The sequence below is a fragment of the Neltuma alba genome, unplaced genomic scaffold (assembly GCF_004799145.2).
Source record: "Neltuma alba isolate B1F8T4 unplaced genomic scaffold, ASM479914v2 tig00007305_pilon, whole genome shotgun sequence".
Lineage (NCBI taxonomy): Eukaryota > Viridiplantae > Streptophyta > Magnoliopsida > Fabales > Fabaceae > Neltuma > Neltuma alba.
The window spans coordinates 65,929-87,715 of record NW_021634745.1 but is presented as its reverse complement, the minus strand read 5'-3'; the positions used below and the strand labels follow the sequence as shown (position 1 = coordinate 87,715).

General features: G+C 34.2%; 3 protein-coding genes across 5 annotated transcripts; 2 read left to right on the top strand and 1 right to left on the bottom strand.

The window, feature by feature from the left end:
* Positions 1–673: 673 nt before the first annotated feature.
* LOC114752281 (chaperonin-like RbcX protein 2, chloroplastic) lies at positions 674–3,031 on the top strand (the record flags this gene model as incomplete). Its single annotated transcript, XM_028941011.1, has 4 exons — positions 674–765; positions 1,039–1,096; positions 2,059–2,124; positions 2,592–3,031. Coding segments are annotated over 4 exons (339 nt in total), but the record flags the coding sequence as incomplete, so codon positions are not given.
* Positions 3,032–4,066: 1,035 nt separating this feature from the next.
* LOC114752280 (50S ribosomal protein L13) lies at positions 4,067–7,180 on the bottom strand. Its single transcript, XM_028941010.1, has 5 exons — positions 7,175–7,180; positions 6,669–6,740; positions 5,565–5,731; positions 5,232–5,343; positions 4,067–4,566 (listed from the first exon to the last, which is right to left on the bottom strand). Exons 1-5 carry the CDS (start codon positions 7,178–7,180, stop codon positions 4,345–4,347), a joined length of 579 nt encoding a protein of 192 aa, XP_028796843.1. The 3' UTR covers positions 4,067–4,344.
* A 3,935-nt stretch (positions 7,181–11,115) lies between these two features.
* Positions 11,116–12,151, top strand: LOC114752283 (50S ribosomal protein L10, chloroplastic-like). Of its 3 annotated transcripts, none has more exons than XM_028941019.1 (2): positions 11,116–11,882; positions 11,970–12,151. In XM_028941019.1, exon 1 carries the CDS (start codon positions 11,191–11,193, stop codon positions 11,869–11,871), a length of 681 nt encoding a protein of 226 aa, XP_028796852.1. In that variant the 5' UTR covers positions 11,116–11,190; the 3' UTR covers positions 11,872–11,882; positions 11,970–12,151. The 3 variants fall into 3 exon arrangements, with proteins under 3 accessions (XP_028796852.1, XP_028796850.1, XP_028796849.1); XM_028941017.1 differs by having other exon boundaries at positions 11,116–11,888; positions 11,979–12,151; XM_028941016.1 differs by having other exon boundaries at positions 11,116–12,151.
* The last annotated feature ends 9,636 nt before the right edge of the window (positions 12,152–21,787 follow it).

Below are 21,787 nucleotides of genomic sequence, written 5' to 3'. Positions count from 1 at the left end.
AGCATGCTTAGTGTGAGGGTCGGAGAGCCTTTGGACGTTGATAGTTTTCTTGTAAGCTTTCTTCATGGAACTTTGTGAGAAAATATCTAAGTAGTCTTTGATATTATATTTTTCCCGAAATTTTTCAAGCACGAGTTTTGTGGGCTCTTTACATGTATATGCTCTTTAGTGCAATTCGATTCTACTTAGTGTAAAAACTAGAGTAATTGTTGTGCATTTGCACAGAGCATGAAATGTAATCTCTTTTATATCGATGCGCTTTAGATCTTGTCTTTAAATTAATCTAGCATTTGGCTACCCTAACATGTATATTCATAATCATATTATCGCAAATGTTACTGTCATGGTTTCTTGATTTAGATCTGTTTCCTGATTATTCTAAAAAGCATTGATATCATGTGTTGTAAAATTTAGCACTTCTTTTTGATAGTTTTGAGAAGTGGCGGTAAAGAAATTAGAGATTAGCAACTTATGAAAAAAGCACTAGGGTCCCTTTGCCATGCCATATAAGAGCAGGATCATTTTTAAGGAATGTGGAGTCCTTATATTACATCGAAGTATGTACTTAGACTTATGTATGTTTCACTGTCATTCGCTAATCTTCATTTTGTGATGTGAATATGTTGAACTTTATTGGCATGAATTTAACTGGAAACATGCCCCTTGGATGCAGCAACTACTCAACTATTTCACTTACAAGGCTGCAAGGACTGTTCTTCAGCAGTTGTATGAGATGAACCCCAACCCATATAGGTGGTTTTATGAGTAAGTGCTATTGTTGTTGTAGCAAGATTGTTTCTGTCAAATTTAAATAATCTTCGGTCTTGTAATTATTTTGGCTTGAACATGTGGTTCGCCATTGAGTCCCACAGATATACATTTCTGAATTATTTGAGACAATTTTGGTACAATTTTTAATCACAATATGACAGATGTGGCAATTTTCTGCATCATTGTATTGTATCTGCGAAGATTTTCACAATTTCATCCAAAGGTGCTCATCCTTGCTACATGTCACTTCTGATTTTCATTTGATAGGTTTGTTGCAACAAACAAGCCAGGAGATGGGAAACGTTTTATCAGATCCCTTGGCAAGGTACTGTTTGTATTCTAATTACCTATTGATTTTCAGAAGATATTTATTGTTATTTCTTGGTTTTTGCATTATGAATACCTTGCTAACTAAGATAGATTTTAGTAATTATAGGAAGAAGTCTAAGTCCCAAATATACAGGTGAGCTACATAAATCTAGAGATTGAAACTACTGCATGAACTGTTGAAAATTCCTTTTACTCTATTCCTCTGTTTTCCGTGCACAATCCTCTGACATACAGGGTGCCTATGTTATGCCTCTGATTTGTGTACTGCCTATAGTTCTTCAATCCCACTTGTTGCAAAAACTGCTTCTGACAATGTCAATGTTGTCTACATTGTTATTGGCATTGCTGTTGCTAGTTGCTATGACAGTCAAGTGACTATTCCACAGCCATTATTGTTATTATTGTTGCTCTTTTGATTGGAATTATTGTTCTTGAACTGGCAAAAACTACTCTATTGTGAGTATTAATGTTATTACTATCATATCTATTATGAGCCTTGTAGGTTAGCTCAAGTTGCTTCCTCTAGTTGCCAAAAAAAAAAAAAAAATCGTTATCATAGTTGCAATTTTATTTATCATTGGTAGTTCATTACAATTCTCTCGTCCCAAATATTAATAAAAAACAATTGCAAGTTCTGTTGAACTGTTATTAAAAGAAATAAATTTATACTGCTTTAATAAATGTTTTGCAAGCATCGCAGGAAAAACTATAATCTTGAGTACAAAAATGGTTTCAAAGAAGCTCTATCTATTGGCAAAGTTTAACGATGATTGCAAAGACACCTACTCAATCTTTCTCTTTTACTCTGCATTCCAATTTCTCTTTTGCAGTTAAAATAATGGTCCAATCAAATGCCAAATCCTCTCTATCTAATTTTGAGTTAGGATATGATTATGACAATCCAGTTACATAATGAATTTGTAATAACTTCATTCTATTTTCCTGCCCAATTGACAGGAGAAACAAGATCTTGCTGAGAGAGTGATGATAACAAGGCTTCACCTTTATAGTAAATGGGTCAAGGTATTGAATTTTAATAGTATTTAAGTTTTTTAGGTTAACTTGGTATTATTTTTTTGGTCCTTTAAATTGTGTTTTGTGCCTCATTGATCCTCTATTTTTTAATTAGTATCCCACACCTCCTAAATCATTCACCCCCTAAAAAGGTGTTGATAAAGCCTCTTAAATGTTGATTAACCTAATGTCCAAAAAAAATGTGTAGGACTTTCATGATATAAAATTGAGGAACTAAAGAATCAATTTAGCACATAGTACATTTAATGAGTCAGATGAACTTAAAGCGACCAAAGTATTAACTTAAGTTGACCCCCCCCCCCCAAAAGAAAAAAAACCAAAACATCAAGAATTCGAATTATAATCACTACTCACACCTCTCGTAGCCACTTAACACCTAAGTTAGAATCCATTCCAACACCTGTTAATCTTTTGCAAAGGATCAAAGTAATTTTTCTTCTATTGTTGCTATGCAGAAATGTAATCATGCTGAGATATATCAAGAGATCTCAGATGAAAACTTGGAGTTGATGAGGGAAAGGCTGATGGAGACTATAATATGGCCCTCGGATGACACAAACACAGAAAAAATCGGATGATAAGTCTGCAACCTATATCTCATCTTCCATTCCGAACTCTAGCTGAAATTGGGGGGGAAAAAGAGTTTAGGTGGAGTGTACTTTTTTCCCTTTCTATACGAATCTGTTGCCTTTTCCAAATCTGCACTGTCTGCAAAATAGAATTGTTGGATTCAGTGTATAAAATGTGTACATATTTGTACTCATCTATATGCCAATAGTTAGATATAATTTGAAGAGAGTATTTGTGAGTGAGGTGTACTCACATCAATTTCTTTGTAGACTAAAATTAAATTTCAAATCATTGAGAAGCTGATATTAAAGATGTTAAACATTCAGGAATGTTACCATTTTAAACCAAGGAACTTTTTTTTTTTTTTGGGTGGTATAATTCAGAGTATCCTCAAGCCGCTTTAGGCTTGAGATTGATATCTGTCAGGATAGGATTGTTAAGATTAAAGCCGTCCCAACAAATGTGCTTCTCAGGAAATAAACTTGTGAATGAAATCACTTGTAAATGAAAATCATTTACTATCTCAACCAATAACTTGTTGGTTAAACTAACCAACTTTATTATAATATAAGCTGAGTTGATATTTTCCTTGATTTAATTTTCTTGAAAAACATTGTTTTTTCTAAAATAGTTTTCTGTTATATATATAGGGTTAATACCATTATTTAGTCCTTATAATTTGATTGAATTTTAGTTTTTGATCCCTATAGTTTTATAAGCATTTTGTCTAAGTTAACAGCATGAAGCATAAAAACCAGAGCTATATTTTTAAAGAATTTTGGTCTCGGTTCCTATTCTTAATAGTATTGAATAAAAGTTAGTGGCATAAAATTCAGAGCAAGTTTTTAGGAAATTATAAGGAGTCAAAACCACAATTTCAAACTATAAGGAGTAAAACCAAAATTTGATCAAAACCAATAATATTAACAACCTGCATATGTATATTGAAGAATTTGAAGGATCCGCGTGGCAACGAGGGTTCTGCTGCAAACCTGATTTCTCTTGTATGTTTATGCACAATGAAGTATGCAGTAGATTTCCACTATTGTTAAATCTATTATTAAAATTCCATAATTTTCATGCCTGGATCCTGACTGCCTGCAAACTCCACAAATACCTCATTCGAATCAAAGTACAATGGGCGGAATTTGATAACGGAAAAGCCAGGCCAAAGAAAATAACGGGAAAGATCTTACAGATTAATATTTTTGCCAAGCCTTGATTTGGCAAGCCATGTTTTCTTGTTTTTTCCCCACGCAAAGGAAACAAAACTTTGAGAGAAGAGCAAGTAAACGAGCAAACTTCGAGGGGATAGACATTAATAATGTGGTTGCTAACTAATACTTATTTGAGCCAAACGGAAATCAATGAAAAATTAAACAACTCACACTAACTTCGATCTAAGCATTTAGAGTGGCTAATGGGTATTAATTGGACCAACTATGACGTTAATCCAGGCATTGCACAAAATTCCTGTAACTACGATGCATGCTTCCACTGTTAGCTTTAATGCCTTCAAGGATGGGAAAAGGAAACAAAAGACGCAATTTCATAAGCCATGAAAGAATTTGCTAGCATAGATAAACAGATGGCTTTCCATGGGTCAGCTAAATTTCCCTCAACCACGACCACGTCTATTCAAGCTTTCACTTCCGCTAAGGCTTCTCTCTTTTTGCCTTTCCTTGTTTCACCTGTATTCTGTTGCTGCTGCTCAGCCTTCTTTTGAGCACGAATCATTGCGCGCCTTGCCCTTGGCCGCATTTCACGTACGTTCCTAGGAGGCATCATGTAAGATTCAAGGGGCCTATCACCAAAAGGATGCTCGCTACCAGCAAATATCCTCAATTTCCGATCCCTATCCTACATTTATGAACCGGGAAAAAAAAATGCAACTTAGAAAGACAGAAAAAATGTTGTAGTAAGAATGTAAAAATAAAATATTTGACATGAAAGATCCTAAGCTATTTAGAAACCAATTTACCCTACATCTCTGAACTAGCATGACCTAATGAGCTCAGGAAACACTGAGACACTGCTCTCCATTTCTCGCTCTTTCAGAATCCAAGGAATTAAGTGAAAAAATTGCTGAAGACAGCATATTTGCATTAGATAAATAAATAAATAGAAGCAATATTAGTTTGAAGTGCTAGGTGTGCTAACTAATGCAAGAAAGGTGACTTCGACAGGGTGAATCCTCCATGATACTTTGATGACAAGTTCCCTTCTCATGATGCTCCGAACAGCCAATTTAGTGTCTACGAATGGTAAAAAATGATGATTCCCCCCTGAAGTTTGGGCTTTTGCTACCTAGGGTTGTGATCTCACATAGAATACCACATGCAACCAAGAATACTCAATCCTCATTCTGTGACATAGTCCTTTTTTGTCAATTATAATTTGGCTCCAAACTATTGGGTCCGTGCTACATAACGCTTAAAGTTTGGGGTCTGTTAGCTAAATCCCATATTCATAGTTCAAAATAACATAGTTCAAAATAACCAGAGTCTGGTCTATGTAACACTCACATCACGCAGTTTGTTTCTAGGCAGCATGCGCAGAACAGCTTTGCGAATGACTTCTGTAGGGTCTTTGGCTAACTGGTCCTTTAGACTCCTTTCCTTGAGGTGGCCCACATACCTGCATGCCACTACTTCATGTCAGGATAAGAAGCATTATCAATTCCAAGACATTATGGAATAAAGGAACCCAACAAACAGCTAACAATTGTAAGTTTGGGGAACTTCTTCTTCCTTTTTTTTTTTTGGGGGGGCAACATATCAAAACACCTGATTCCAAGTAACCAAAAATTCTAAACACTTCGTCAGTTTCATTGCAAGATCAAAAGGAACAGCACTTACCCTGTATGCCAGCGATAGAACTTATCTGTAAGCTTTCTTCCAGTCACACAAACATCCTTTGCATTAAGCACAATACACATATCTCCATCATCACGATTAGGTGCATATGTTGGCTTATCCTTGCCCTGAACTACAGTAGCTATTTGAGATGCTAACCTCCCAAGGACCTTATAAAAAAGCAACACAGTTAAACGTGAAGTGATCTCATCTCTTCAAATATTTAAACAGTTCTAATCTTGATTACAACTATATCTGCCAAACAAATGGCTTCAGCCCCCCATGAAATTATCTTAAAAGGATCTACAAATAATAAATCAAGCCTACATCTACTCTGAGTAGTAATAACCTCAAGATAAGTTGCACAGAAGAATTGTTCTCTTTAGAGTCAGCTTAAAACTAGATATGCTAACTAAAAATCAACAATCTTTCTGACCGTCTACAAAATGACACCTCCGTAAATCGTCCTTGTTTAGATAAATCTTCAATAGATTTTACTTCAAATTATCTCATAGTTAATGTGCATGCCAAATTGCTAATTGATTGGCTTTTGTCCAAGAACTGGATGCAATATCTCATATTTTATTCTCTTTCTCACATGCAAATGCTGGAAAATCCATGGATTGACAAGCCACAAGTTGCACATTGAAATTTAGCACGAATATTAAGTACAACAAGGGTTCGCTAAACAAACATAGAAGTTAATCCCTCCGTGCCTATTTATAAGAATATTTTGGACTCCTATTTTGTCCCAAAATATAACAGAATTGGAGGAAGTTGGTAGTGTAACTAAGGTACCTTTCCAATTTTGCCCTTCACTTATATTTGTTAGTAATTAATGTACCTCTCCACCTAATCACTTTATTGAGGGCATTTTTTCAACCAAAAAAAGGGGCATAATGTGGCATATTTAAAGCATTTAACGAACAAATCAACTTTTCCTTGGTATTGAGAAATTAGTTATTTGTTTCTTATATTTAGACACAAAGGGAATATTTGAAATTGGAATTATAAGTTATTTTGTCTGTGCGGCAATGATTATGGACCAGCTCCAGTGTACTTTCCACAGGAGCTCAAAAGGCAAGAGAGGGAAAACCTCAAACTCACCTGGCCTTTGGCATCAAAAACCCTCCAGCGCAGCCCTTCAAGATTAATACGTCTAAGTCCCGCAAGTGCTTTCTGGAGATATCATAAAGGCCACGAGTGATCAAAATAATTTTGAAACTAAATTTGGAAGAAATCAGCATGAGACGTTGATTTTAGTCAAATGGGAAATAACAGAAATTCATACCAATATCTTAAGAATGCTCTAATGACTAGGAAGACTAGACCATCAACTCAACCGCATTTTTCCAACAAAAATTTCAAAACCTTTTTATCCAGTAAAGTATGAAGTTGACGTCAGCATTTTATATATTTTATAACAAAGCAAGCACTTACAAAATCTTTTCAACCAATGTAATTGTGCTTGAAGTTAGGCGATTTATGAAAACTGCAATATATTAATCCATAAATTTCAAAACTACACTACGACAAGAAATGATACAAGTAAAATCGGTAATAAAAAATATACCACAGGCAGGATTTATAATGAACCCTTTGGAGTATATTACAAACATTCGGAATTTGCAGTATAATTCTAGAATATGATATAACATAGTGAGCTTCCAAACATATGAAAAAAGAAATGGAGAAGGGGAAAAACTGAAAAGAAAAATACCTTAATGTTTCCATTGAATGTTGTTGCTGCTTGGGTTGCCATATAGACTCTAGATGTCTTCCGTCAATCTTCGTGCAAACAAACGAAAAAAATAAATTCATGACTGAGATGGCATAAAATTATAATGCACAAAAGATCCTGAAAATCGTCACCAAATTTACGAGATATAAGAAAACAGGAGAGAAATTAAAGCTCAACACGATACTGTAAAAGGGACAGACTGTTGACCCAGGACTTGAGATGAGTAGGGGCAAAAAACATTTTTATTCTCAACATTTTCCATATTCAATCAGAACAAGAATCGAACGGCTGGAGACTGATGGGAAAATCTTATTCTTACTTATGAATGAGGATGGACAAAAGTAGACTTATATAACACTTAGCGGAGTATCTTTCCCCACTGAATGTCTGAAATATGCATAGTTGATAATATTGACATCATACATTTCTAGTTTTTGTTCATACTTTAACGAAGATGCCTTAGTGAGCCAGCTGATTCAGGTAACCACTGCAAGACACTGAAGAATGACAACGACACTCGTAATTTATAATCTTCCAATTTCATCTTGCACTTTATGATCATGGAAAGTGTTGCCTAGAGTGAGTAAGGTGTGCAACTGATTGTTTCTGTCAACAGCTTATAAATTCACAGACCAGTGAGCAGCAGGAAATGATTTAAACTCAAGCTTCTAAATTGCCCGACACAAAACGAGACAAGTCACTTACCAGATCATGCATCAACAATACCTTGAGAATTTTAAAAATGGATGGTAATAAACAAAATGCCAATACGTAACTAATCTAACAATGCACAGCGATACAACCCAAAGCAGTCGCTAGTAATCAAAATGAAAGAGGGCAGAAGTATAATAGTCAATAGCACACCATTCAAGCAAAGGCTAATAATAAAAGTCTTGCTTATAAAAATTAAACTCAATTTGTAAATATTCCTAGACTCAAAAGCGTCAGTGTTCAAACGAATAAACGCCCAGATTCAAAGCCAAGTTAGAATGAAAAATTTAAAACAGAAAAGGAAACGTTACGAAAGCATCCGGCAAACGGCTGACAACCACGCAGGAAACAGATAACGCGGGGGACAAACGCGAATATAGATTCAAAGCCAGATTGAACAAACAATCTCACCGGATTTTGGGAGAAGGCAAAGCGCTAGAGTTCGAACCTCTTTCAATACTTGCCAGAGAACAACCACGCAAGGCTGACAACGGTGGACGGCGTACGGCGGCGACTTCGACCAAGTGTGGCGTGATGGTTCGTCGACGAAGAAAAACGGAGCAGTCGAGCACAAGCGGGGTTTGTTAGGGGTTATCATTAATTTTTATTTTTTATTTTCATAGAAGGGGTTATAATTTATTAGCGAAAGTCCTAAAAAAATGATAGCTGAATTTTAAAATCTTAAATCAGTATTCGTTACTATACTTATAAAAAAAATAGCTACATTTAAAGAGCAAATGACAACTCATTTTTGTAGTAATTCCTAATTTAGTATTTTGAAATTCAGTAATCACTTTTTTGGAATTTTCTCTATAATTAATCTTATCAATTAATTCTTTTTTCCTGAAGTTATTCATTTTCTACAAATAAACCTCCACTACACAATTAATATTCTTAAATTTCACTGCACTCTCACGTACTAAAAATATCCTTTTTTATTTTGAGATTATAAATTTCTTTATGTTTTGTTATTAATTATTGAATTTGAATTGTAAATGGTCAAAGTTATATCGTTAATTACCAAATTTGAGTTGTCGGTTCTCACCAAAATTATTATACTTGCGGGTTGTGATTTTTTTTTATACTTTATGTAAATCACTTTTTGTTGTGTATCATTGAATTTGAGTTGTTTATTTACTTATAAAATTTATAAGGACCGACAACTCAAATTTGACAATTAACAATTCAAATTTGATGATTTATAAGAATTTTTTACAAAAAATAAAGCAAGTTTTTTTGTCTTTTTACCCATGAAATTCTGATCCCTCGAGTGCAACGAAATTTTATAATTTTTTTTAAAATTGATTGATATAGATTGTCTACAATTAGGTTAAATTAAATTTCCCCAAACATTATTGTCTTTTGATATTTTTGGACCTCTTTTTTCTATTTATTCTTGGCCATTTATTTCTTTTGTGTACTTCACTTATTTTTTTAAAATTTATTTACTTATTATTTTTTTATAAAAATGTTGAACTTACAATTTCATGATTAAAATAGCCTAACAAGAAAATTTCACGATTGAAAAAGACTGAGAAAGAGTTTAATATGACTGGGTTACAGAATTTTTCACCTTACATGCCACACAAGTCTAATTCAAGGATTCCATTTGCTACCATATGATGAATTAAGATAAATAAATCGAAATTAAATCTACCTTTTTTTTTTTTGACCAGCGAAATTAAATCTACCTAAAATATCATAATAACCTGATTCTAAATATAAAATTTAGTTTGTAACGCAACTTACACGGAAAAATACACCTTATCCTAGCCTTTTTCAAGTCTAGATATCTCACACACCTAGACACTCCCCCAACACATGGGAATTTGATCCCCCAACCTACTCAACAAGAGGGGTGGGATGATGCCATTTGAGACAGGACTTGGATTCTCTCCACTTCCTTCCCATCCTCTTCCCCTCCACTACCCTTCTTTTCTCTTCACAACCATTGGATTAAAATTCCAATGGTCCAGATTTAACATCTTATAAAAATAATATTATTAAATAAATAAATAAATAAATTTAAACTGTTAAAATCTGGTCTGAACAGTTTACAATTGTAATAAAAAAATTAAAAAAAATTTGCTCTATAATAACAGTCTGTAGTTATGAATTGTTCAGATTAGATTTTAACAGTTTAAATTTATTTATCTATTTTTTATCATAATATTTATCTTTATAAAATGTTATAAACTATTAAATCTGGACCATTGGAGTTTTGATCCAATGGTTGTGAAGAGAAAAAGATAGTAGTGGAGGGAAAGAGGATGGGAAGGGTAGTGGAGAAAATCTGATTCCTTTAAGACAACGGTCATTGGTTTGACTTTGCATGAATAAGTCAATATTTATTTATGACAAAAAAAAATTTATAATAAAATTGTATTCTTCTATAAACTTATATTATTATTTAATCATGTTTAAAAATTAATAAATTCAATTTAGCAAATCACAAGTTCTCAATAGTTATTCGCAACAACACTTCCACGATAAATTTATACCTTTTAACAAAACTTGTTATTTGATCATAACATAGGTTTAGAAATATATTAATTCAATTTAGGAAGTGCCCATTATTAGTAATAACAAAACTTTTGCAATTAAACCATCACAAGAGTGTCAGTCACGATTAAAGGAGCGTTGACTTCCGTTCAGGTCACATAAGTCCCTTTGGGAGGAAAAGGAGGTGGCTTTGGAGGAAAAAATGACAGATAGTGTAATATGATTGCATGATTCAGATATTGTTAATTGCTCGTCCGGTTTTTAATATAAAATCTAATTATTAAATTAATTTTAGTCTTAAATATAATATCTATTTATTATATTTATTAATTTTTTTAAATTACCACTATGATACTCCCTCAACTATAATCAATTAAAAGAGATAGAGAGTATTTTTTAAAAAAAATTATATTTTTTATAATTAATAAATTTATCTAATTTTTTTAATCTAATTAAATTAGTTAAATAAATCTTATATTACAAATAGAAATAGAAAGAGTTCTGGGTTTTTTACGGCTAAATAGTGATTTGCTAAACGTGCAGATTTTGGCATATCGAGTAAATAAACGTAAAGTTTGTCACTGGGATTACTCATGTCGTGACGTACGCTCTTGACATTTCGATAAGATTAGCCTCTTGCCCCTTCACAGGTTCTCTTCTTTCTCCTTGGTCGCCATGGAAGCCACACTCCTTACCTTTCCAACCTCCAAAGCCCCATCTTCTCAAATCCTGACCCGGCCAGCCAACCCATTTCTATCGTCCAAACCCAGACTGTCCTACAAATCTCGCCGTCATTTGCCTTCAATCAATGCCGCAATTTCTCGCACCAAGAAAGAAGAAACCGTGGAAACAGTGAAAAAGCAGCTCGAGAACTGCTATCTCCTCGCGGCAATCAATTACAAAGGGTTCACAGTGAAGCAATTCCAAGAGCTTCGCAGAAGCCTTCCCGAGACTTCGACATTGGTTGTGGCGAAGAACACTTTGGTTTACAAGGCCGTTGAGGGTACCGAGTGGGAATCGTTGAAGCCGTGTATGAAGGGTATGAATGTTTGGCTTTTTGTTCACACTGAGGAAGTTCCTGCCGCGATTAAACCCTACAGGGATTTCCAGAAGGAGAAGAAGCTTGAAGATAATGATTTCACTGGAGCTGTGTTCGAAGGGAAGTTTTATGCTCCCGATGAGTTAAAAAAATTGGAATCTTTGCCCTCGCGTGCTGAGATTTATGCCAAATTGTTGGGTTCTTTGCAAAGTCCCGCGTCGGCTTTGGTGGGCACATTGCAAGCGCCGGCTAGAGAAATTGTAATGGTTTTGAAAGCTTACGTGAAGAAGCTGGAAGAAGAAGGTGGTGCGCAATAATGGAAATTCGTGTAATTGTAAGTGTAATTTCGATACCCTATTGTTCATTTGTGTTTCCAAGTTATATTATGTAGATTGATGTGTTTTGCTTATCTCGGAAATTGTAGAATTGAGGGATACAAGAAGAGAGGGAGAGAAACCAGGGAATGAGGAATGTATAATTGTTGAAAGTTCAGTTTTCGATGAGGGACTCTGTAAAACTTATTGCCAGTCAGTTTTCATTTTAATCATGCGATTCAACAAGTTGGTAATTTTCTTTATAATAAACTTTGTTTTCCTATTAACAAAAGTTCATTCTGTAATTGACTGGAAATGATTGTATCGACTCGATAACTGAGTGTTGTTTCATAATTACACTTGTTTCCACCTAAGTGACAGGACAATTGATTTGTTAAGGTTTTGAGAGATTAATACTGAGTGATTATCGTTTTCTGTCACATGGCTAAATATGAATTTTGGGCTGTGCATTGTAGGGTGACAAAGAATGAAAGTTATCTCAACGTCTCTCTATTTGTCAGAACCGGATTCTAATACGAAAATTTCATAATTGACTGAAGTGAGAGTTTAATCATCACATTTATTAGTCTTTACTATGTTCATCTGCTGTTAAGTCTTGTCTTGAGATAGTTTTACTAAAGTAAATAATGATCAGAGTTTAAGTTTATGAGACATTTCGCATGATATGTTTCCTGGGCCATTCTATAAGTATAAGTCGTCTCATTGCTCTGATTCTATCAACATTAATGGTCAAGACAAAAAAAGGGGAAAAGAATCTGCATAAGTTGAGTGTCACAGTTATTTTTCTGATTAATGAAATGGCCTGTTCTTAACAAAACAAATCAGGTAAGTTTGCCATCATACTCTAAAACGTGGTGGGTGCTTCTTATGGTGAACTTTTCTGTTTTAGTAGATAATTCTCTCCTTCACCCCATCTCTGTTTTTTTTTTTGGGATTAAAATGAATTATAAGGGCAGGGCCTGATGGTTGGGAGCAAGATTGAACCTACAACCTCCCATATGTTACTAAACTATAAAGTCATTGCTGTTTACACCCCCACTCTGATATGAGATGTTACTTAAAGGGGAAAAAAGGGTGGTTTTTCATCATCAGATTTTCAAAGAAAAATGAACTAATTGGTGATCTTTTTTCTGCTTATTGCTTCACTAAAATTATTTATATCAGAGGACTTTATCCTAAACATCTGAGGAACTACATAGCTACATTTTATGACAAAGATGAATTGCCTTTTAGCTTGTCCTTTGCCCCTAGATTTTGCTCATTGAGGAAACTTTTTGAAAGCCTTTCCCCTTGGAAAAAATTCTCCATGTTAAGTGCCATCACCTCGGAACTGTTTCCTGAAGAAGCATGTTAGAAAAGCCTGATAGAAATTGGGAACTTTGAGATGTGGAACTGCAGAATGTGGGACTATATATAATATTTTTTTTGGCCAAAGATACTTTATCTAATATATAGTATAATATAAAATACTACTTACAAACGAGATTTTTTAATTGGGATCAGAGGTACTACATAACAAGTAAATAATGTTACTCATTTTGCAACTTGTATAACCCACTTTTGGCCCCAAAAAAAAAAAAAAAACACTTGTATAACCCACACTAGATAAGATTAGAGGGGATGGGGAGAAACAGCTTCAAATAATCAACTTAAAAAAAAAAAGGATCATCAAGAAATTGCATGTAAATTTATATTTTTGCTTTAAATACCGTCTTTGAGCATTCAAAAAAAAATGGTGGAATCTTCAGCATGAAGCAAATGGGTGATGGGGAAAATGCTTCTCAACAGATTCTTTTTGAGTGATGCTTCTCAACAGATTCTAATTACGCGTAGATCACCCCTGCTTTAACTTTATACACAGTTTTAATTGAGAATATCATTGCTTGGGGGAATTGGATGAGAGGTTTTGCCATTGCAAATTATATGGAATTGAATAATTAGCTTGATCTATTTAGATGGAAAATTCATCCTAAAGAACACAGCTTCGAATCACTATTCAGAGCAATGTAGTTCTTGTCCAATTGTATAAACTATTTTTAAAACCTTTCGCATCCGTCTCCGTGGGCTTGTTTTTTTTTTTTTTTTTTCTCAGAAGAATATTGTAAATTTGTTTTTTTAAAATAGGTTAAAGCTCAGTTATATACATTTTGTTCTTTAACTTTATACATGATTTTAATTTGGTTCTTTAATTTTAAAATATATATTTTTAGTCTCTTAATCCTAAAATTATTAAAAAAAATGATGACATTAAGATGTTAAATATTAATAAAATATTATCAAATAACATATAAAGTTTAATTTTTAAACAACTATGATTATTATAAAAAAAAAAGTTATTTAAGCCTTAAAGGTTACTCCTTCCGTTCCTTATTGTAAGAGACATTTGATGCTTATGGCATGTTTCTATATATAAGAGACATTTAAAAGTTGTCTCTAATTTTTTGTGTTGATTTTCTATTTTACCCATATTTATTATTTCCAACTCACATGCTCTTTCTCTCCCACTTCTCTTTCTTTTAATAATTTAATTGTTCTCTCTCCTTATTAATAAGGGCATTTTTAAAAAAAATTATACTTTTTACACATTAATTATTTTTAACTAATTTTAACTATTTTTTTTATCAACGTACTTCTGTTATTTATCTCTTATAATAAGGAACGGAGGGAGTAAAAGATTAAAAACATACTTTTTAAATTAAGGAACCAAATTAAAATCTTGTATAAAACTAAAAATCATATTTATACTTTAATCTTTAAAATAAGTTTTAGGAATAAAAAACCAAAAAAATGTTTGGATAATTATATTAAAAATTCCCATTTGAAACAAAAAATCATATTTGGTGAGTAATGGTCGTCACCGATGGTGAACATGACAGGTGATAAGTGGGAAGAGAAGGAAGTTTCTCTAATTTTCCAAAACATAAAATAAAAATTACAAAATCAAAAACAAAAAACATGTAAAAATTGTTTTTTTAAAGTTTTTAAGAATATATTTTTTTTAAAACAACCAACCAAAAAAAATTACTAAACAAGTTTTCTTATTTTTAAAAACAGGAAAAAAATTTTAAAAATAAGAAACTAAACAAGCCCTTTATTTCTATATTTTCTTCTAGGAAAAACGACAAAAAAATAGAAATAGGTGCATTTTTTGTTTTAAAAGTTCTATATAAATTTTTATTTTATTCCTTTAATTTTGTAAAGTGTCTTTATATCTCTCTATTTCTCAATGCTATTAATTTTATCAATAAAAAATATTGATATTAAAATTTTAATTATTAATACATGATTCTTTAATACTAAATATTAGGTATTTTTTAAATAATAATAATTAGTACAAAAAATCTAAATTTTAATGTTAGGAATAAACAACTAAATGTTAAGAGATCAAATTGAAACTTTATACATATATTTTTATGGATAATGAAAATATCATTTATTGTTTTATAAATATTTACATCATACGTAAATACATTAAGCATATGATCTTTTATAAGTATGCAAATGCATTTGTTATAAAAGGGGAAAAATTATAAATTGTTTATTTTACTTTTTCTTTTTTGCTAAAAAAGAGTCAATTTTATTAATAAAAAAGCAAGAAGTACAAATAACAATAGCCAAGAAGGCCAACTAGACAAAAAAAAAGACACAAACCTAAAATACAACCTGAGGACGGTAGTCAAATACAAACACCAATTAAAAAAAAAAAAACACAAGAAGCTAAAGACCAGCAAACACTGGCCAATCCTAGTTCTATCCCAAGAGAATCCACAAACTACCTCAAAATCATGCCTCAAAACTGAACACACAGAGGGTGGTGGTTCAAAAAACCATCCTCCCAGTACCGTTCCTCCCCTTACATCAGCTGCAAGGCAATCTGCAGCTCTATTAACATCCCGAGCCACCCACGAGAGAAAGAGACCAATTCTGTTTAGACTTCAACAAATCTAAACAATTTTGCAGAATGTCATTGCTTCCCCATTCACAACCTTCCAAAATACCTTTCTTCATTCTGCAGAACAGCTCTTGGCAATTTGTCTCCACATCCACACCCCTCCAATTCTCCAACTCTTTACACTCCAAAACTGCGAACAACGCCAAAGATTCGCTCATGAAAGCAAAACCAGCATCTACCTTCATCCCCATACCTCCAACAAACCTCCCATACTCAACTCTTCCCACCAAACCCATAGCCGCCACCTTGCTTTTGCTGCAGAATGAGCCATCAATATTGATCTTTATAGCACCAGCATTTGGACAAACCCACTGTAAATTCCTTTTAGCAGAAACATCATGCCCATCCCCCTTCTTCTTTTTATCTAAAGAATCCTAAAAGTCCCTAACCATTCTCAAAGCAGCAGCCACACAATGAAAAGCATTAAGCTCTTCATGCTCAAAGATAAATTTACAGCAAGCTTTCCAAATTTCACCACACAGACAGACAAATAAAGCCACTTCAAATTCACTCAGGCCTCCTACCTCTTTCCACCATTCTTCTAGCCATTTGTCTAATATGAAGTCACCATTCCCCACAAACCTCAGTGAGAGGGCAGCCAAACCAAACCTATGCAGTCTAAGAACAGAAGAAAAGCATATGTTCAATGGTTTCCTCCTGTATTCCATAAATATCACACATAGGAGATGCTGCACATTTTCTTCTAAACAAAGCCTCCCTAGTAGCTAGAACTCCAGAAATTGCCCTCCACTGAAAATGATTGACCTTTGGAGGCATTTTAACATTCCAAATTCCCTACCAAGTTCGTTTAGGAGTTCTATAGGAGCTACCACGATCCTTGTATTTAAGACCAACCTCTCTCTCCTTTATCACCTTATAGCCTAACTGCACTTCATAACAGCCATCCTTACTTCGCGACCACATCATCATATCTTCCAAATTAGACCCTGGAAGTTTGATTCATCTAATTCTTTCAATATCTTCCTCATCAGAAATATTCTCATAATTCTCCAATCTCCATCTACCATCTTTGATAAGGTCACTAACCATTAAATTCTTCATTTCATCAGTCAATACCCTTGATCTTAAAGAGTATACAGGTCTATCTGTCAACCAATTATCATAGAACACCCTTACTTTGTCACCATTACCTATTTTCCGGCACAAATCTTCTTTCAACACTTCTCTACCTTCTAAAATACTAGTCCAAGCCCATGATGCTTTACTTTCCTTCCTAGCCTTCAGAAAGTCAGACTTGGCAAAAATAAACACCCTTCAAAATCCTTCACCATAAATCATCAGGATTTTGAATCAGCCTCCAAGCTGTCTTAGCAAGCAAAGCCTTGTTAAAAGCCTCTAAATCTCTGAAGCCATACCCTCTTTGCTTTTTGCCTTACTTAAAGCTTGACATGACTTCCAGTGTATTCTTCCTTCCTCTCTTCTTTGACCCCACTAGAAATTAGAAACCATACTGTCTAAATTAGCACAAACTTTCCTTGGAAACTTGAAACAAGACATAGGGAAGATGGGTATGGCATTAGCCACAGCTTTAATCAACATTTCTTTTCCAGCAAAGGTCAAAAGTTTTTGTTTCCATCCCTGCAATTTTAGACTCAATTTCCCTTTGACAAAATTTAGAGCCTCCATCTTAGACTTTCCCATAGCAAAGGTAACCCTAAGTATTTTCCCAGGCTCTCATTTGCTTTAATTCCCAAAATATCATAAATGTCATTCTTCCGTACATCATTAGTATTTTTTGAGGAAAAAAATACAAGTTTCTCATAATTCATAGCCTGACCCGAAGCCATACAATACACATCAACAATTCTCTTTAAAACACGATAATTGTTGTTATTTGCATTAATAAAGAACAACGCTTCATCAGCAAAAAAACAATGAGAAAGGATAGGACACTTGCTAGTTTGATACCCTTCAACTTCTTATTTGTCACATGCCACTGAATCAGTAAGGACAAGACATCAGCAGCTATGATAAAAAGATAAGGAGTAAGGGGATCTCCCTATCTTATGCGTCTTTCCATCTTCAAACCAACAATCTTCTTACCATCAACCATTAAATTCAGACTTGCTGAGGTTACACAATCCATTATCCAAGCAATCCATCTTTCACCAAAACCCATCCTTCTCATTACTTCTTCAATAAAATTCCACTCTAGCCTATCTTAGGCCTTATCCAAGCAATCCATCTTTCTGCTACAAATGCACGCTGATTCTCAGTAATTACTCTTTTCAACAACATCTTCAACCTATTTGCCAAAATTTTTGAAATAATCTTGTAGGCAAAGTTACATAAACCTATTGGTCTGAATTGTCCCACTTTTTTAGCTTGCTCAACCTTGGGAATCAGAACCAAATTTGCACAGTTTAAAGGCTTGAAATCAGCATTATTCTACAAAAAGTCCATTACCATCTCCAAAACTTCCCCCCTTACCTCCCCCCAAGCTACATGATAAAACATACCTGAATACCCATTCGGCCTAGGAGCCTTAGCCCCATTCAATTCAAACACAGCTTGCTTCACTTCCTCCATGATAATGGTTCTTTCTAGCAACAAATTATCATCTACTGCGATAACCTTCTTTACAAAGCTCAGGGCCTCCAACATATCTCTATTTCCAGTTGAAGCAAACAATTCATTATAAAAATTGCAGAAGGCCTCATTAATTTCCTCCTCGTCTTCTAACCAAATATCATTCTCCCCTTTCAATCTCACCACCTTATTTCTAGTTCTTCTTTGAATGGTACTTGAGTGAAAAAAACTTTGTATTTTGATCCCTATACCTAACCCAATTCACTCTAGAGCGTTGCCACCAATACTTCTCTTCCCTTTCCCAAGCTTCTTCAATTTCTTTTAAAAGTTTATCAGCTGCCACTCTTTTTTCAACTATTGCAGGGCCTTCATTGCACTTTTCTAATTGTGTAGTAAGCCTTTCTACTAATCTTCTACATTTGGAAAATTTTTCCTTGCCCAATCACATAAACTTTTTCTATAGTTATTAAGCCTCACTATTAGTTCTTCAACTCTTATACCTTTCTCAAAATCATCCAGGTACCAACCCTTCCTTACAATCTGAAGAAACTCTTCATGCTCAATCCAAATTGCCTCAAAACAGAAATCCCTCAAAAGTTTTCCGTACTTAAAGTTACAATCAATCAGCACCAAGTGATGATCAGATCCTGTAGGCGTATGTGACTCACCAGAACATTATGAAAATTATCTTTGAAATCAACATTAGCTACCATTCTATCTAGCCTCTCTTTCACATACTCTTCCTCCAATCTCCTGTTACTCCAAGTGAACTTTGGACCTTGAAAGCCAAGATCCATAAGTTGGCAATCACTTAAAGCATTTTGGAAATTAAGTACCCTTCTAATATCAACAGGCAGCTTACCAATCTTCTCATCACTGGCTAGAACATCATTGAAGTCACCACAACATAACCAAGCATCATCAATACCAGCTGCAATATGTCTAAGCTTTTTCCACACACTCATCTTTCTTTTTTCTCTAGGCGCCCCATAGATAAAAGTAACATATTTGGGCACCTTGTCACTAGCAGAAAATATAGTAGTATGGATTATATTCTCTGAATGAAACCAAATATTCACTGTCACCTCTTTAGTCCACCAAAGAGCTAAACCCCTACCACTACCACTGGGAGGAACATAGAATTCTTCCTCTATACTACATCCACTTCACAATGTTTTCAATCTTCTATCACTCGTTCTTGTTTCCATCAGGTAAATAACCGAGGGCTTGTTCTTAAAACTTTCCTCCCTCAACTTGCTCACTGTCAAGACTCTACCCAAACCTTGACAGTTCCAAAATAATAGCTTCATTACTCCTTGGCGGCTGTTTGAGGCCAGCCACCAAGACCTTTAGCATTATCAAAAATAGAGCAAATCCTTTCTGCAACATAATTCATCAAATCATATTCAAAATTCTTCTTACTACACTCCCCTTTCTCCTTTATCTCAACACACCTTCTACTTCCTCGTCTCCTTAGGTCCTTCAAAATGCTACCAGAGGGCTTTCTACCAGGTCACCTTCTCACTACATTTCCTACAGGTTCAGCCTTTACAAGAGAATCATCAACAGATAGCTTCCTTCTTTTATCAGTTCTCTCAAGCTCCACTACCTCCAATCCTCTTTTCAAGCCAATTCTACCCAAATTTTTTGCCACCTCTTCAATTAGAGAAATATTTCCATAAACTACTAAAGCTCTCGACAAATCCTCTTTAGCTTCAGGTATATTGATCACTTTATTTGTGACATCAGAAAGAATAACAAGTTCATTAATCTCCTTCCCCTTTCTGCTCCCCTTGTTTCCTCCTGCTTCCTTATTATTTTCAGTGCTGTGTTCAGAAGAAACATTCTTACTCCGGTCTTTGATCACTATCCTCTTCTTCACCACATCTTCCTTACTGTTTGTAATAGCACGATCTTGTGCATTCTTCTCGCTCTGCACTTTTACTTCTTCCTTCTTGCTCACCTCATTACCCAGCATTTGCGTCACTCTACTTTTTTCCTTCTTTAACTTCCAATAACCCTCATCATACTCTTCCCAACGTTCACTACAGCAAATCACCTCATTCTCAATAAAACAAGCAGTCTGTACACTTAGCCAACTCCCATAGCTCACATCCTCCTCCTCATTTTTATTTTTGCGCTTCTCACAAATTCGCTGGTCATGTTCCAATCTTCCACAGCAAAAGCAAAAATTCTTTAGTCTTTCATATTTAGCCTTTATCCAAATCGGCTCTTTTCCATCAGGTCTAGGCGTCCACATGCCTATAATCAAAAGTTTCCTCAAATCCGCTAAAACTCTGACTCTCAAGAAGCTGCGAATCAAGAGTTCATCTCTTCGCGGATTCTCAACCATAACAACCTTACCTATCATAGATCCAAGAGTAATTGCATTATCTAGATCCATCACCCCCAGAAGAAGGTTGTGAAACTGAATCCAAAAAGGATAGACGCTAAAATCCACCTCCCTACACACCATATACTCCTTCCACGGCTGAATATTCAGCAATACACCTTGCAACGACCACGGTCTTTCCCTCAAATTCTACTATAATCCTCTTTTCTTTGAAATTCAAAAACGAAAACATTCTGATCCACATCAATTATCTTTAGATCATCTATCTTATCCAGATTCCATCCCTTACAAATCATCTGGATCGAGGTAATCTTATTTAAATTCTTCTAGGTTGCCAGTCTTCCGATCAGAGCTCCACCATGCTTCTTTCTCTTATCACTTTTTCTCCATACAAGATTAGCCTCTAATCATCGACGATTACTACCGCCACCTCCTTCCTCTACACTTGCCATTTCCTCCGAATCACCAAAATCAATGCACACACTCACAAATCCCAGATTCCGTAATCAACAGAAGCTTAGATCACTCTTTCCATCCTGCAGCAATGGGCAACAGAGCACCATCACTCACTCTCCAAGAAGCAACAAATAACTGCCGTAACAAACTCTCACAGAAGAGAGTAAGCATTGAAAACTCCTTAACTAAATTGTATATTTTACATTGATATTAACTAAATTGAACTAAATTTATAGAATTCAAAATTATTTGACTTGAAGAAAATATAAAATAGAATTTCAAATAAAAGTAAAAAAAATATGTAATAATACCAGTTATAATAAATTTAGGGTGTTATTTGTTACAAATTTAGAACAACACTTGCAGCACTTTAACAATATTATATTTTTATAAATTTAATGAAAGATTTCAATTCTTAATCTTTATTTGCACCCTCAATGTAACCTTTTATCCTTTGTAAATAGGAAAGGTCTTGAAGTTCCCGGCACTTCATTGTCTAACACATCAAGAGGAATGATACCAATAAAATTGGTAATAATTTATTATCATATGAACGCTTTTACATATAAGGAAAATTATATATAGGT